At 37.0% G+C, this 18,085-nt stretch overlaps 1 protein-coding gene across 1 annotated transcript; it reads right to left on the bottom strand.

The window, feature by feature from the left end:
* Positions 1-3,958: 3,958 nt before the first annotated feature.
* LOC121958227 (uncharacterized) lies at positions 3,959-14,678 on the bottom strand. The gene is made up of 6 exons (XM_088090375.1): positions 14,376-14,678; positions 11,896-12,024; positions 10,175-10,354; positions 9,876-10,063; positions 8,780-8,895; positions 3,959-5,693 (listed from the first exon to the last, which is right to left on the bottom strand). The coding sequence occupies exons 1-6, from the start codon at positions 14,482-14,484 to the stop codon at positions 5,513-5,515; spliced, it is 903 nt and encodes a 300-aa protein (XP_087946501.1). The 5' UTR covers positions 14,485-14,678; the 3' UTR covers positions 3,959-5,512.
* Positions 14,679-18,085: the final 3,407 nt, after the last annotated feature.

Below are 18,085 nucleotides of genomic sequence, written 5' to 3'. Positions count from 1 at the left end.
GTGTAGCTGTTAAAGGAACGTAGCCACTCCTCCTTAAACAAAGAATTCAGAGTTTAAAGATAGCTGAACTTCAAGAAGTGTGTTTTTTAAACTTTACAAACCATATCATGTGCACTTTGGACATAATTTCTTCTCCAGAATGGGCAAATGAAATGATCACACGCAGGAGGCGAGATATATTTGGATGCTGACAGTGAGGCGGGACAGAAGGTAGGTCTTTGGTTGAGCATTACAGGAAGGAGAGCAGGTATTGGTCAACAATGAGAGATGATCTCGTTTGGTCCGCCCCACTTTGACATCCTGTAATCTGACTTGTGGCTTTTCTTTGGAAAGCTGGGTGGTAAGAAACTCTGTATGAGTAATAATCAGGCGAAACGTTGTACACCAGACCAGACCAGCCCAGACAGCAGCAGAAAATGTTGGCCTTGTACATTTCTGAAAACCACAAATTCATGTTTCATATGCGATGTTGCTACAGGCAAGTGATGCATGAGCTGACGTAATTAACTGGAGGTGGATACAGTGACACCTAGGACAGCTGCCCAGATGCAGACCACTGTTAAAGACCAGCAAACAGAAAAGTTAGGTGTGATTTAGAAAGTAATTGCTATCTTTTCAGTGGCTTTTCAGGCACTAACTAATGTTCTGTAGCGACCCGTCAGTCTTTTTCCAGCTGCGTTTTAGGGCTCCAGATGTGGGTTTGAAGCAACCCATCACTTTTTTCCAACAGCTTTTTAGGCACCAAACTTGTTTTGTAGCGACCTGTCACTGTGTTTTTAGGCACAATATTGTTAGAGCTCTTTGTAGCAACCAATTTCTAATAGATCAGCATGTACTTTGAGCACCAAACATAGGGGGTTTGTAGTGAAATGTAACTGTTTTCCAACAGCTTTTTATGCCCCAGTTGCGTGTTTTGTAGCAACCTATCACTCTTTTTTACAGCTGCTTTTTATGCACCAAACATGTTCTGTATCGACGAGTTCCTGTCTTTCCAGCAGCCAGCAGTGTTGTCTGCACATATGGTAAAAATGTATGTTTTATTCAAAGACACCGGTATTTTTACAATAATGGATTTAATTTTAAGCCAGGTTAGAAACCTTGGGTGTAATGACATTCGCTGAGCAAATCACATCAAGGTCAAGTGATACAAAGAACAGAGGGGTTTCTGCAGCTTTGTGTTTGTGCTTGTCAGGACATTAAAACCTCCAGCATGGTCCTTAGCCAAGAATTGAACTTTCAGAGAGAAAACTGAAATTGTCTGATGAGCTCTCTTGATGGTGTGGCTGTTTGTCTGCTTCACGTGTGAAATTTTAACCTCTCAGGCTCAGGTAATGTAGCCCAGTTACTACACTGCAGCTCTGAGACACAAATCTTGTCCTCATTGGCTGAACGTCCTGCTAATCCACCATGTACCTTCATGTATTACGCTGAGATCATCAGTGATGTTTGATGGCCTCCACTAATGGGGACTTTTAGATTAAGCCTCACCTCGCACTGCGTCTTTTTTTAGTAATTGATGCAGCAGGTTTTCTAGCCCTAGCCTGGTGACATCATATGGCGGCATCACTGTTACGCAGCCCTGGTTTGCCGTGTGGTTTATCCGTAAGTCAAATGAACAGACTTAATGCCAGCAGAGTCCATTACGTATGCTCTCTTTAACCAGAAAGCTTAGTTTTCCAGTTGTTGTGTTTACAGGAACAACAAATTTAGAAATTTGGTCGAGTATTGAGCAAGAGTGCAGCAGCTGCAAAGAAAGGCTGCAATTTTAACAATCTTGGGATGTTTGCGCTGCTCATCTATGTCCACTAAAAGTGTTAGTTTTTGATGTAAATGTACAATATTCCATGGATTGCAGAAACCTGCAATGCCAAGATTTTCTTCAGGAGACTTGGTTGGATGATTATCAAGTGGTTACCCATGACGAAATCGTAGAATCACGTACATGAGCAGGTTTTTTCATCATATAGCCTCCAGAATGATAGCTCTTTTTTTTGTAATTGCTGTTGTTCCTTTTTGATTGGACCAGCTGCATTTTCTTTAATGCATTTTACATATGGAGTCTTATGTGGCCCTCACATATAAATCCCCCTCTGAGGTTTCATCTCGTCCTCTATGGACTGAAAGACCTACATTCTGTCTTTCATGTCATCCCGTCTTGCTGTCAAAGTGGGCTAAGAGCGTCCCTTAATGACGAAGCCAAAGGTGGAGGGGAGTTTGGTTGTGTGCACGGTTTGTACTCCTTCTTGCCTCCTGAGCTCGTTACCACGGGGAGTTATCAGGAAGTCAGCTAGGCCTCTTCTGTCACAGTTCGTTAACCCGGATTACAGGCCGACACTTAGTGAGAGAAAGAGGGAAGGAGAAACACGCCGGCTGCTAACAGCGGGTAAAAATGTCCCGTCAACTTATCAAAACAGGAGCATATTTTCAATTTCAGGACCCCCAAAAGAAAAGAAAAAAGCATAAACAACATAAAAAATAGAAATAAAGCATCATCCTTAAGGGACATTTTTACACACTTTTCATTCTTTATCTTTTTTTTATATATATAATTTTGGCTGTGTTCATGCATATGGCATACATTTTAGCACAACTACGTGTTGGAATTTCCAGCTGAGCTCCAACATAAATCCAAAATACACTGTGTAAACAAAACTGATAAATTTATACTATTAAGTGCAAAAAATGCACCATTGAAACCCATTCAAATTAAATTTTTTTTTTGTCCCACAGCCACCAAAGCATAACAAAACATGCACTGTAATATTTCTGGGTGCCATTCTGCACTTTTGCCTTTGAATTTGTCATTTTTTTGTTTCTTTGTTTGTTCATTGTTTCTTTTTTTTCCCTTGATGATGTCATTTTAGGAAATTGACTTGATTTCTTTTAAAAACACGAGAAGTGGGGGATAAGAAACTGAACAAAAATAAAGAAAGAAAAAAGGAATGACCAAAAAACAAACAAAAAGTCCTTATGAAAGTGATAAATATAGATTTTTCTTTGAAGTAGTTTTAAATTTATAATTAAAGGAATTATGAATACAGTTTTCTTGACATTCTCCCTAGTTTTTTGGTAATATATAATGCCTGCCAGCTAATTTTCAGGTAATTTTTTGTCACCTTTTACTAATGTTTGTTTTGTTGCTGGATGTGAAGGTCCGTTGTGTGGTTGTGTGGTTGTGTGGTTGTGAGGCCTGTTGGATGTACGATGTAAGTTCAAGGGCAGCAGCTCTGGTTTTTGGCATTGACATTCCCGCAGTGCTCCACCTGTGACGTTGTGTTTAGAGTGGCCTTTTATTGTGACCATCCCAGCGCACACCTGAGGAGTAACGATGCTGTTAATTCGCACCTTGGCCTGCCTCACCTGTCAGGTGCATGGGTTATGTTGGAAAAGTGCTCCTAAACACAGATTTTGACAAATTTGTGACCAAAATTTGAGAGAAATACATCCATTGAGTGCATTAAAAAGTCTTTAACTTAACCTGTGGAAACTGGGATCTAATATAAAATAAAATAGCGTTTCTTTATACATAAAAGGTCTCTTTTCTACCTTCATAGACCAAAACTGAATCTTTCTCATCTAAGAATGTATTCATTATGAAGAGTTTAAGAAAATAAACCTTAGTTGCTCATCCACTCTGATATCTTAAAATATGTTCTGCAGACTCTAGTATAGATCGCATACAGATTGACTGTATGTTGCTTGTGTTGGTGGTGCCACCTGCTGGGGAACCTCAATAACGACAAAAACAACAAACAACTAAATGAATAAATAACTAAAATAATACTAATAATACACAAAATAATAATAGTACAAAACTGACAATAATTAAGATAAAGAAAAAATAAATTATTTAAAAAGTAGAACCAACACAACATAAAAAAGACAAGTTGAAAAAAAAATTAAGTGGATAAAATACATAATGAGGTATAAAGAAAACTGGTACAAGTACGATACAAAGTAAAGAAGAAATCAATCACCTTTATTATTTATTTACAAGATTTCTGTGTGATTTAAAATATTTGATTTATCCTGCAGTTCAAAAAGGTATGAAAACTTTGACAATTAAAAGTGCATCAAACTGACCATTCTCACTGAAGTAAACACAGTACGTAACACATAATTAACATCATGACATTTGCATTATAGTAAAAATAGAATTCTATTTTCAATTATCAACACTATTCACTGCTAAAAAGCCTCCTTCACATGTACAGAAAAAAAAAGAAAACATTAACAGTAATCTTGAATCCCTGATCTATGTAAAACAAAAAAAGGAAAAAAACAAAACAGAATCATGAAAAATAAAAATGTGATGTTATTTATGTGATTTAAGGCACAGATATACATACAACAACACCTTTGGTAACATAAAGCTGTAGAAGCACCACAGTCAAAGCTTCAGCTTCTGACGTCCAGCTCAGCACAGATTCTCTCTACACAGATGATTTATAATTAGCTGATTTTAAATGAACATTTAAATTATATCCTGATAGTTCTGATAGTTGGTGATATATGATAGATTTTCGCATTTCCTTCAAAACGTTTGTTTTCATTGTCGTATCTTTCATTAATGTGTCTTTTCGGAGGATTATTGCATCATTATAAATGAAGACAGAGATTTATTTTTTTAACCTAAAAAACTGCTTGCTTCACTTTGTAAAGTTGGATTAATCTCATTATTCTGTCAACACTGGTTGCACTTTATTTTCTGGTACACTAACAATAAGTTGTACTTTGTATTAAATTAGACCAAGAATGTCCTTATTTATAAGATATTTCTTGGTATATAACCTGCATGTTGCACCAATTCAGCTTTAATCTATGTTTTGGGGTGAATAAGTGATTTCATTAATTCTTTTCCAGATTCTACTTGCAAACAACTGCATGACTTCATAATCTTACACAATATTCAAGTTTTTTTTTGTTAGTTTTTTTTTAACAGCTATAATAGAAAAGTGTGGGGTTGCGTGATCTAATATTATTTAAATGTCATTTTTTTCCCCATTTGTTTTATTTTATTATTTTTATGATATATCCAGAGACATTAATTTTAAATGTCTCTAGATAAATCATAAATATCAAACATACAGTCAGTGGCAAAAAGTTACAAACTATCTGAAGGCTAAAACGTGTTAAAAAGTCACAAAAATAAAAGTATAGTAACTGCTGCAGAGTACAGTCACCTTACATTTTCTTCATACGACTGTAAACCCATTTTAACACAAAACTTTAAACATGTTTGTTCAGTGTTCATGCTTTTATCATAAATGCCATGTGTTCATTTGAAGACATAAAATATTTCATTTTCATCCTATAAAACATGAATTTATATCATATATCAGATTTAGGTAATGTGGGAATTTAAATGCAAGGTTAAATTATACTTGCGAAATGTCAACATCCTCAGTTCCAGGTTTTTGGAGAAAAAACAGCCGTTCAGGCAGCTGACAAACGACAGACTGGTTGTTTTGTTCCGCTGGTTTTCCCTCAGACGATAAGTAGAGCTGACGTGTCAGTGCGGTAATGCGGTGCTGTGTCCAGGGCCCATCTCTTTCTCACAGATGAAGGGCCAGTACATGGTGCAGGGGGCGTCGTACCAGCTCCGAATCGGCACTCGCTCCAACACTTGAGTTTTCACAATGTAGCCACAGTCCTCGTTGATGTGGTTGTTGGGCTCGCCAACCTCCCAAAAACTACAGTTAGTAAAAAGACAGCAAGAGAAAAAATACAATATGCAGTCATCCATAAACATTAACACTTAGGAGTTATTATGTTCATATTCATGCGGCTCATGCTGGAGAGTTCACTTCCAGGCAGTACCAATGAGAAAAAATTAAAACTAATTCGACTGATTTCTGTCCGGAAATAAACACAAAAGTTGCAGACGGTGTAAAAAGTGGTTAAAGGTTAAATCACTGAGCAACATGTGAGCAGAGCCGAGCCAGAAAAACATGAGGGGAAAAAAAGGAACATCTCAGCAGGAAAAGAGGAAGAGAAGGAATGTGAGGGGCAAAAGAGGAATGACAAAAGTTTAGTCATTTTCCAAAGAAGGAAGAGAAATCAGATGATTATTAGAAAATCTGCTGAGTTGGCACAAAAGGGGAACTTAAGAGAAAAAAAAGACACTGTGGACAAAATATTAGGACAAACTTCAAAGATCATGTTGCATTTTAAATAAAAGACTTTCATTCCACAAAGTTCCCCCCTTCGGCTCTGATTTTTTTTTTTTCGTCAGAGGTCAGAGGTCAGGGTTGCCTGCAGTGCCGGTTAACAGCTCTTATATAACACTGCTAAGAGCTGCTGTTTGCAGTGAGAGCAGGGGGACGCAATCCTGGCCTCCCTCCAGCTGCTATCTCACATCTGGAACATGTGAAACCTTTCAGAAAGATACCGTTAATGTTTGCACACAGTTTCTTCCCCAAATCTGAGATGAGAAAGGTTTTCTGTGTGCGTTTCCTGGCTGTTTGACTTATGACCTAGAGTGGCTAAAAATAAGGATCACATTGGTTTCAAACCAACAATAGTTATGTAGAAGTATGCTTTTCCAGGAAATTAAGCAATCTTTATTTGCTTCCTTCCCTCCCGAAAATATTCTGCATCCCAGAGAAGACTTTCCAATAAAACGGGAAGTATCGAGTTAAATTTTGCACTTTACAGTGTCCGTTCTTCTCGTCTAAGTCCCTTCCTCTCCCTCCGCTGGCTGCATCTTCCCTCTGGCCACCTGACTCTTATCTGTTCAGTGTAAACCAGTCCAGCGACCGTCACTGTGCAGGCCAAAACCTGTGCCAAAGTCTGACGGTATGCAAGAGGTCAGTGTTCAACGGAGGTCCAATGGTCAGTAAATCTTTGTGTGGGTGTTTGTCGAAGCATGTGTGTTTCACAGACAGTCTGGAGTCCGAGGAGTGAACTCAGTTTGGGCAGAAATGAACTTCCTTTCTTACTTGTATCAAAGCTGCTGACTCGATTTCCTTCAAAGTTGCATTTTATGTCCTGTGTCGTCTTTTCGAATACTTTGTTAAGTTTGTCATAATAAATACTGATTGAGAAACTTAAGTTTATTTTAGGGTTTTTTATGTTTTGCATTTTAAAGTAGCTCGAGGTAGCTTCAATTTATTTTTTTTTGTTTATTTGTTTTAGCGGCCATTAATGAACATAATTTCTGGACTGGAAACAGAGATAACAACTAGACAGTTGATTAGGACTTTGGTGAATTTTATGGATATAGGCAAGACCAAGTTATAATGATTAAATTTTTTTTTTCTTTTTTTCTAAATGTATCTTTATTAATTGCATTTATTAAATGGAGTATGCATATATGTATGTATTTATATTTTCATTATAAAAGCTGTGGAAAAGTATGAGGTCTGCTAAACAAGTTGATGAAAACTGAAAAGTCTAAATACACTAACTGATTTCGCCAATTTATTGTTTCAATAGTACTTCTATTGATTTTTGCCGTTCGTGTGATTTTCATTAGTGCTTTCATTTCTGTTATGGTCTCCCGGGTTGGGTTGGGAGGATAAGGGGAGAAAAAATTGACCCTTGTTTGCTCTGTGATCTAAACAATATCTTAAAAAATATAAAAGGGGGTGGTTGTATTTAAAGCCGAATCATTTATGCTTATTTTATTTTGCTAAAATAATAATCAAGTTAATTAAGTACTTTTCGGCGGCTGAGGAATTGGGATTGTTAATAATCGTTATCAGTGTGATATCTTTTTCAAAACATTTTAAAAGGTTCTTCTGTATATCAAACCAAAAAAGTGACAAGAAAACAATCTACAAACATGCTGACTAGTTCTCCCCTCAAATCAAATCAAATCAAATCAAATCAAAAAAACTTTATTTGTCCCCAGGGGGCAATTCAAGGCACACAGAGCAGCATGACAAGCAATAAGGTAAAGATGAAAGTAAGAAGGAGAGAAAAAATAGAAATCAAAATAAAGATAATTTAAATATTTGTGTATATACAGTATATAGGTGAATAAAGTATAATAATAATATAATAATAATAATAATAAGGTGCATGTAAAGGAGGTAATTGTGCTTAAAAACAATTTCACAGCTTGAAAGTCCGTGTGGCGTGTGTGTGTACATGTGGTGTGTATGTTTGTCTGTGCATGTGTGTGTATTGTAAGATGTGTGTGTGTGTCTGTCTGTATGCGTGTGCGTATGTCTGCGTGTATGCTGTGTGTATGTATGTTGTGTGGCGTGTGTGACTGTTATAGACAAAAATACAATAAGAATAAAAAATGTCTGTATGTACAATTTTACAGTAATAAAGGAACATAGAGTTCACTGATAAGGTGCGACTGAGAGGAGGTAGACATGAACAGTTTTTTTTTTTTTTCTTTTTTCTTTCCTTACTTTCCCCCTCTTTTCCCCCTTTCTTCCTCTCTGTCTTTCTTCCCCCTTCCTTTTTTTCCCCTTTTCCTCTTCCTTTTCCTCTTTTCTTCCCTTCCTTCCCCTCTCTACCACAGCTTTGAAAGTGCAGCTTTTCTTTACATTTGGGAAGAGTTACAATGGCCTAAGACTCAAATTAACTGTTGAACTTGTTCAAAAGGGTTACGAGTTCTAATAGCATCTGCTTTAGTGGATGTTAATCTGTACACACGCTTCCTTTTTTTAAAGTGACGAATGACAGAAATGCTGAATAAGAGATTGTTGAGGAACAGAAGCTGTGAAATGAAAAAAAAGCATGACGTCATAACTTCAGCTGTCGTAGCAGTTTACTTCTGAACTGTCAGGAGTCAGAAGAGTTGTGAAAGAAGTAAACCTACCCGCCAACCAGCGGGGTGCCATCCACCCACTTCCACTGATCCTCTGTGTGCTCGTCAGTGATCCCAAACCAGTAGGCGTTCCAGTGGCCTCTGGGAAGAAGATTCCACAGAAACGTCTGAGCGGAAACACACACACAACAAAACACAAGTTAAAGTATATTCAAGGAAATAATTTATCACTGATTGTTTTTCGTACAATAGAGAGACAGCTCAGTGCCTGATTTTCATCGCAACCCTATCACAAGACAGGATGTTGATACTGGACGATTCTGCAAAAGCCCAACTTTTCGGTCAAGCAATTAATCGGCTAACACACGTAACTTTTCTGTAGGTAATTACAGTTAAAGAAGTAAAGTCGCTGCAACAAATGTGGGACTTTTAAGCAGCAAAATTAAAAACTGTAGTTGGAAACTTAACAAAAGAAACAGAACTAAACTTTTAGCTTTTGACGTATCCAATGAAATGACGCTGCTCTTTATGTGTAAATTTGCACAGCATCTCTCTTAATGTTGAGTTGGACAGCAGCTCTGCTCTGACCTCTGCTATGTTCACATTTTAAAAAATTCATTCATATTTTCCTTTTTAACAGTGTATTATTTCACCAATAAACAAAATTATGAGCCTCCCTGTTAGTGTAACAAGCACTGTGTTCTCTTTTGTAGAATCCGCCTGTGTAGGTGCATCTTACTATCTAAAAAATGTCCCCTTTTAATAGCAGGAATATACTGTGCTATTGTGATTTTAGACCAGGTTTTTGTTGGTAAGCGGTGCAACCACTTTCTACTGCCCTGTAAAATAGCAATGTGCCAACAATTCACCTGACCACACCTCATTTTAAGACCTACACACCAATGAGTCATAGATGGGCTCAAATACATTTGCTTTTTACACAACATGGCCGCGGCAATTAAACCTGCATTGGTCTTAAACTAGCAATGCCAGTTGCTCTAAGTTGTGTGCCAGGCGTAAGACAGGACTCTTTGCCACTCTTTCTTCTCGAAGACATTCACTCAAAATGAACTCTAACAGACACAAACGGGACACATGTCAGTATTGAGATTGTCATGTTGCGACCAAGCAGCTAATCGTTCTGTACCTGCTCCTCGGCTGTGAGGATGATAGCCAGGTAACCTCCTTGGCTCTGGCAGAACGACTGGCTCTCCGGCCAGTCCCTTGAGTTTCTGGAGATGAAGTAACAGCTGTTGTTGAAGAGATGCCAGTCTGCAGGGCAGATGATGGGGGCCGCCGTCGTCGATTTGGTCGTTGACTTGATCACCTCAGGAGCTGATAACATGCAGAAAGAACACTGTCATTCTTGCTCAAACACACACTTCACTCTGATGAAGTAGAAGATGATAAAAGTTGACACTTGGTGATCAATATGGAGCCGACTACCTTTAGTGGCCATCTTGACCTTAGCCAGTTTGGCGAGCAGGTCGTCCTTCTCTTTCTGCAGCTGGTTTTTCTCCTGCTGCAGTTTGTTGATAGAGGCAGTCAGAACCGAAATATTTGCACCTTGCGTCTGTTTATGCACCTCTGACGTCACTTCGCCACCGCCCTGAGGTTTGTTCTTATCTGTAAAACATATGGAAGAGGACTACGTAATTTAATACAGTAACATGATCAGTTAAAAAATATTAAGGATGAACATCTTGGGAAAAAGACAAGTATAAAAGTTCAGGCTGACACCAAGAGTAAGATGCAACATGTGGATTTCTATTACAACATATTTACATGCTTAATGTTCAAAAACACCTTATTTTCCTCACAGTTTTCTCTGCTGGAACACTTGTATTAACCCGCTGTTTGAGACGCTCCATTTTATCACTCTTTTGTCTCTTTAGGCCCCCTACAAAAAAAAGCCCAGTCTGCTCTGACTGCTCAGAGGCAGTTGAGTCGTGACGTGGATAATTGAGCATCAGTGGATGACAGGAAAGGCTGAGTGCAGAGTGACCCAGTACACCCAGCACCATAAATGGTTAAGTTTCACTTTCACTGCACCTGGTGTTCTGCTGCTCCATCTGTGACAACAGTATGCTCTGCTGTGCAATGAATAATTGCATGGTATGTATATTCAGTTAGTGCTAGTAAATCTATTTGTGGCACCCAACCACAAATAACTGAATTTGTGGGAAACCCGGTGTAAACACTTGCAGAGGCTGCCTGGGGAGGATGACAATATTAAGAAACTTTCACCTGCTAAGGTCAGCTTGTCTTGAATGTAGAAAAAAATGTTGACAAAGTATTGAGAAAGATCTAAAACTGAGCCATGTTGAAAGGTGCTTGATTGTTTAGTCTCAGGTTGTCAAATAGTGTCAATATTGCAACTAGGGTTGCAGCAGTATACCAGTGGTTCCCCTACCAGTATACTGTTTATTATATATTGTTTTAGGTTGGTTTTTTTTTGGAAAGGATGTAACAAAACACCAAACAAAATAATAAATGACACAGATCTTGTATGAGGTACAGTTGAATGCACATTTGTTCTAACACCTACCACACAGTAGACATCATCACATCATCTGCACTGCACTTTTCTCTTAAAAGAGTTGCATTTTGATTGCAGATTCTAAAATCATGATAATTATCTAAATGTACAAAATTATATGTGTATGTATATATTTTTTTAATGAACTTCTATCTTAAATGTGTTCATTTGTCTGATTTAAAATTATCTCTTCAATCTTATTTTCACTTTGCCTATTTTGCCTTTTTTGGTACACACTATGTGAACCAAAAAATAAGGCAAACAAATTCCTCTCAAATTGTTTGTCTAAAAAAGTTGGTGTTGCAAGGCTCAAGCCACTAGATCCTCTTTTCTTTTTTTTACTTGAAACTGTTAATTTGGCATTTTTAAAAAAAAACAAAACACTGTCACTTACTCACATATTTATTTCATTTGTTCCTGTTTTGTTGCCTGAAATGTTTGGGGTCAGCAGAAAGAACAGAATACACATACTTTTAAGACTTCACTCAATATCTCCAAATGATAATAATAACAGATTATTTGATTATTAGCATTCAAATAGAAAAAAACACACAAACTTTTACAACCTAACACAGAAATGACTGAATGAAAATTGTCTTCTGTCGTGTTTATCAGTTTCTGTACTCACAGTGTGCAGCGACGGCTATGACGGAGATGAGAAGGACGGCACACAGCGTTGCCAGGCAGATGGTGGCGAGGCGGTAGGGCCCGGGGCCGCTCGGCCTGATGATCAGTCTAACTGGTGATACTGGGTGAGCTGGAGAGAGAAAGAAGACAAGATGGTTAAGATTAAGATCATAAACCAAGTTTTCTGTATACTGCATACTGATACTGCACATTTTCGTTGTACTAAGAACACCCCAACTTATCTTGGTCAATACTTTGACTAAACACTGTACAGCTCTTTTTAAATTGACAACAGATTTATTTTAAATATTTTCTATGTGAAAGGCCATTTGTCAGTAAGCTTGTGCCTAAAAACCTCAAGCTAAATACTACAATGTTGAGCTCATTAAATGAGAATATTAAAATTAAGCTTTTTGAACAAAACAGTAACACATTGTTATTCATACAAATATAAAGTTAAAAGTAATAAAACACAAAATAACTTGTTTAAATCCACAGGGTTTTGCACCTGCAGCTGATGGTGTTAAGTCCTCTTTGCATCAGTAATGGGGTTACACAGGGGTCTATTCTTGGTCCATTATTATTTGCGTTACACAGTCCCTCCAGGATTTTTGCTGATGTTCTTTTGGGATTGTTATAGGCCTAAATTGATTTCACTCCAGCTTTTCTAAAGAATAAATATGCATGTTGCTGTGTTTTGTGATGTTTTTGGAATAAAATTGCAGATGCAAGTGAAAATTGCCAAAAATATTTGCAATTTTATTAGCATAATTTAATCAAAGATTGAAGGCAACTTGTACCTCTGAAAATAAACTCAAATACTCACTTTTGATGTGGAGAAGTGTTTGTCAAATGATGACTTTTGTTTGTGTTTCACCATAACTCTGAACATGGTGAAAAACAGTTTACCCCAACTTATGTGCAGGACATCAAGGCATTGCCTTGCATGGTCTTTAGCAGTCATTTTTATCAGTTAATGTGAAATGTTAGTGTTGCACATTTTTGACCAGAAACAAGAAGTTTGGTGACGTTATGCTGGGGACTGCTATGACTGGTGAAACTTACACTTAACTACCATTATTGGGCAAATATGATTCAAACTTGCCGAGATGCAAGGCTGCATAGAATTCACAGGGACTGAATGATTTTGCATGAATTGTTGAGATTGCAACATTGCAACATCAAGGATCAGCTATTTATATATAAATAACATTATGTACTAATCAGTACTTCAATGTCCATTTTTATGCAGATGATATACATTTATCCCCCCTAACTTATCTTTAATCTGCTTTTAACACTTTTCTTTTCCCACTGCTTAATCATGGATGTGAAATTTTAGAAACACAAATGTTCTCCAGTGATCCCTGTACTTTTTACTACACATGACTGTACTCCTGTATTGTAACATTACAGGAACTGAAACTGCTGTGGTACATGAAATTAGCTGTTGACATAATTTTTTATAATGATTCATTTATTTTCTGTGTTATAGTTTTATACAATGCCTCAATACTTACAGATGAATGACACAAAGGAATCTAGTCTGCTCTGTTCAGACATGTGAAAAACGAACATGTTGGAGCAGTTTCTGGGATGTGGGAAACTTGCGTGCACTGCGTTTATCAAATCAAGCAAACAGCCTTGAGGGAAAGTGCTTTGACTTGTTTGGATGTGACGCAGAAAAGATTTATTCCCACACAGATTCAAGAAACTATTACCACTGGTAATGATGTTGGTAGTCTGTCAGTAGGAGTCTTTCATTTGTAGTTATTTAATTTTGTGGGTTTTTTGTGCTTTTCGTGGTTTTGTTTTTGTTTTGTTTTTTTGTTGGTTTTTGGGGTGGGGGGGGGGGGCGGGACTGTCATATATTTTGATCTAGTGTTTAATTAATTGATTAAAAAAAAAACATATTAACTGTCATTTTCAAGGGAAAATAGTTGGTTAGTTAGTTAGTCTAGGTTTAGCAAAAAAAGATACATAAAATAAACTAAGTTTCTAAAATAATATATTATCAACTGTTCTGCAAAAAAAACCCCCAAAAAACAGAAAACAAACAAACAAACAAAAATGAATAGCACAATGAAATGAAAAAAAAAATACATATTTTGCAAATCTACAGTTTATCTTAATAAAGAGCTGATCTATTTTTACTACATCAATATCTGTGTTTTATGTTACTTAACAAAAAAATGCTCAAATACTTGAGTACAATTACACTATTTTCTGATATAAACAGACCAAACAATTGATCCATTAACAGGGCAAATAGTTTTCAGACTTTTCCCGAATGAAAAGAGTCATTATTTTCAGGCAGCCATCAAAATAAGCAAATAATGCGTGATTTATAAAATACTACTGATTGCAACCTAAATAGGCTATTTACTATTTCCCACGGTAACTGTGTTCACAAGAGATTATTAAAATTATACAGTCCGGGCAAAATATGTCCAAACCAGCTGCATAATGTAAAGTTCTTACCGTTGAGTCCCACATCTGGCCTGCTGTTCAGCTTGTCATATGCGCCCTCGTCGTCTATAAGTTTGGAGTACATCCCCTCGTAGGGCGGAGAGCTCCCGGTGGTCGTCATTACAGCGGTGGGGAAGTTTAAATTTTAAAAGTTTAGAGAGTTTCAGTGTGGATTTAAAGCGAGCTACATGCAGTGCAAACTGCAGTCTGTCAGCCCGTGCGCCCTTATCTCTGTTTCTTCTGTTTATAAACCGTCCCTGATCCACTCCGCGGTCCGGCCTGAGTCCAAACAGGGATCCTCCCACTCTTCTCCAATGAATTTACTGACTATTGAATGGCATTTCGGTCTCACAGTCAATAGTCAAGCAGCCTAGAGAAGAGTCATTCCAGTCACATGTTTCTAAATAAAAGCCCCATAAGTGCAGAAGTTATTCTAACGAAATAACAAACTCATCCTTAAAGAAAACACAGTGGATGGAAATCACAACTATAACTATACAACAAAAATGACTAAAAAGAGACACAATTAACCACAAAGACACACACCAACCAAAAGAGACATGGAATGACCAAAAATGACACAAAAAGTCCTTATGAAAACAAAATTATCACAAAAATACACAAATGTCCAAGAGGGACATAACACAACTAAAAGACAAAATTAAGCCAAAGTGACACAGAATTAAGAGAAACAAAGCAATCACAAAGAAACACAAAATCAACAAAAAAAGAAAAAAATACCCATAAGAGACACTAAATTAATTCAGTGAGGTGCAGAAGACCCACAAGAAGGCACAAAATGACAAGACACAGAGTTATGCCTATCAGCCACAAAGACAAAGCAAGACAAAATTACCCCCCAAAAAACCCACAAAATGCCCTCAATGAGACACATAATGAGACACAAAAACCCCACAAGAAGACACAAAATGACATACAGACACAAAGGTATCATAAAAAGACTCAAAATATTAAATGAAAAAGCGGCAAAAGCACCACAAGGTCTGTGTCTTGCTCCTATGTAGAGGTGGGCCCATTGTCCCCTAATCCGCCCATGGTTGTTTCCCACAATTATTTAACACAAACCAAAACAAATATGGATATTAATATACAAACACACTATACCTGTATTCAAAACACACTAGTTTTCATGGAGAATACAGACTTTTCATTTAAGACTGCAGAAAAGAAAGTATTTTTTCGTCGCTTGTCAAAGTTAGTAATTCTTTCCCATAAGGGTCTTTTGAGGGGAGTTTTTCCTTATCCATGGTGAGAGTTGGAGAACTGAGGGATGTCATATACTGTAAAACCCTGAGATAATATGTGATTTGTGGGCTTTATAAATAAAATTGAACTGAGTTAAATTATAGTAAAACAAATAAGGGCTTTTATTTTGAAGGTAGACTTGTCTGTTTTCTGGTCTCGCTGTGCTGGTCTTGACAAAGCACTCTGATGTTTACTATGCCACACTATGAAACCCCTGCCAGACTCCTGCTGTCCTGTGAGCTTTTAGAGGGATCTATGGGAAAATGTGTAACACTTTCCAGTACTTGTGGGTCAAAAGTATTTCGTGTTCGTCTGTCAGTGCTTGTCAGGACAAGTCACAGTGTCTCCTGAATGCATTGATGGATTACCGGATGTGGCTTCTGGGAACAGTATCAGAGGCCTCCCTTTCCTTCACTTGCAAAATGTCACTCAAATGAACACAAACTGACCAGGAAGAGAATCAAGACAACCATAAAAAATAAAAAAAAAAAACCCACAAAGAACGTGTAAATGAACTGCAGAAAGACCCAAACAAATACAAAAACACATAAAACAGCCACAAGTAGACAAGAGACAGTTACCTCAAAGACACCAAAACAAATCCAAAAAGACTGAAAACAACCACAAGGAGACATAAAATAACTACAAGGAGACAAAAAATGACACAGAGACTACATGAAGACACACAGTGACTACAAATCGACCGTACCTACACAAAATTACCTGAAAGAGACCTAAACAATTAAAAAAAACATAACATCCACAAGGAGACACACAATGGATAAGAAGTGACCAAAATAGAAACAAAAGGATCAAATGATCTAAAAAACATCCAAAATGAATACATAGAGACACAAAACACTAAAAAATGTGTACTCACAAAAACCTGTAGTAACAAAATGACCACAAAGTGACCAAAAAGACATAAAAAGGAGACCCAAATGACAACAAATACAACTACAAAGTGACAAAAAAACCTCACAAAGATCCCAAATGACTATAAAAACTAAAAATTACCTTGAAGAGACCCAAACAACTAGAGGAAGATACAAAACAATCACAAGGACACACATAATACAAAAGAGTCTAAACAACAGAAAATTACCTCAAAGAAACAGATAATTTGTCAGGTATTTTACAATGAATTCAGTCACTAACTTTGTTTCCCTGACGATAGTACTATCCCATCAGCATTACACTGTTGGTATGTCTCTGTAATGACGTGCCCACTTTGCAATGATTAAATAAATTTCCTTCCAACAGTATATCCCCCCCCGCCTATCCTATTTCACATGTAAATACACCACAACACTGAAGTTATGTACTCTTGAAAGCCTGTTTCATTTGGACTTTGAGCTGTGTTATGGTGTGCTACACTTTCAGCTTGCACAAATAGGTTACTTAGATGTCTTGGTTGGCTCTGAATTTAAAGGGCTATTGCTGACATTCATTATGCAGTAAAGTGTGTAAATCAAACTGCTGCATACACTCACAGAGAGAAAGGCACTATAGCCATAATTTATGCACCAATACCCCTGGAAAATGTCGTTTCATGGTGCCCCTCAGACATTTATTTAAAGAAGTATGTTTTGCAGCCTACATGTTTGGAAGTTTCTCATGTTTGTTCGTGTGTTGTTCCTTCTCTACTCGTCATACGCTTAATGACATGAATCCATCAAGCATACCTTAAATGTCAGTATGACAACTTTGAGTATTTGATCTGTTTTTATGGTCTTTCTCAGATAACACTTTTAGTAACAAATGCATCATTAAGCATTTAAAAAATATATATCAATTTCAACCAAACTTTGTGTCAGTTTAAACTTCGTTTGGAGAAAATTAACACAAAAACATGTTGGTCCCAAAGCGTTTCCAGGCCATATGAGATATATAATCCATTCAGTGTGTTCTGAATCGTTCCTCGTACTAGGTTTTGTCCCATCATGCTGAACTAAGGAGGCAAAAATGGTTAACATTATATCTGTTTGTTTGATCTACAAACATAGCCAGAAATCCAAGAGTAGTGTGACTAGACATTTGCTACACTAGAAGTATTATTTTTTTTTAATTTTTGGGGCAATTATGAGCACTTTACACGAATAAAACATTCACAGCCTGTTTATTCTTGCGATGAGTAATCTATTTTCCATGAGATGTCAGACCCACACTGGTGCACTGACGGATACTTCAATAAATACTCTGCAGATTTTCATTCAGGATCACTACTGAAAACTGTAAAAACAATATCCACAGACTCTATTTGAGTCTCCTCATCAGCAGTAAATGAAGATGTTCCTTTCTTGCTACATTAAAAAAAAAAATATTTATCTACTCTTTTATAATCTATGAGGAAGTACAATGTAGATTTTTTAAAAAGCAGGTTAAGCAAGTTTTTTTTGTTTTGTTTTAACACAGGGCGCTTTGTCATTGAGAGAGAGATAAACAAAAGTACACAC

The sequence above is a fragment of the Plectropomus leopardus genome, chromosome 17 (assembly GCF_026936395.1).
Source record: "Plectropomus leopardus strain MGB_pleo_1.0 chromosome 17, ASM2693639v1, whole genome shotgun sequence".
Lineage (NCBI taxonomy): Eukaryota > Metazoa > Chordata > Actinopteri > Perciformes > Serranidae > Plectropomus > Plectropomus leopardus.
The sequence above is the reverse complement of the archived record's forward strand: the minus strand, read 5'-3'. Positions and strand labels throughout refer to the sequence as shown.

What these genes read in the sequence shown, in the direction of transcription:
- LOC121958227 (XM_088090375.1), bottom strand. Translation starts at nt 14,484, where the DNA reads ATGACGACCACCGGGAGCTCTCCGCCCTACGAGGGGATGTACTCCAAA. An exon ending in CATAGCCGTCGCTGCACACT is followed by an intron (nt 10,355 to 11,895) that starts GTGAGTACAGAA and finishes TATGTTTTACAG; the next exon opens with ATAAGAACAAACCTCAGGGC. An exon ending in GGCACCCCGCTGGTTGGCGG is followed by an intron (nt 5,694 to 8,779) that starts GTAGGTTTACTT and finishes TACTAACTGTAG; the next exon opens with TTTTTGGGAGGTTGGCGAGC.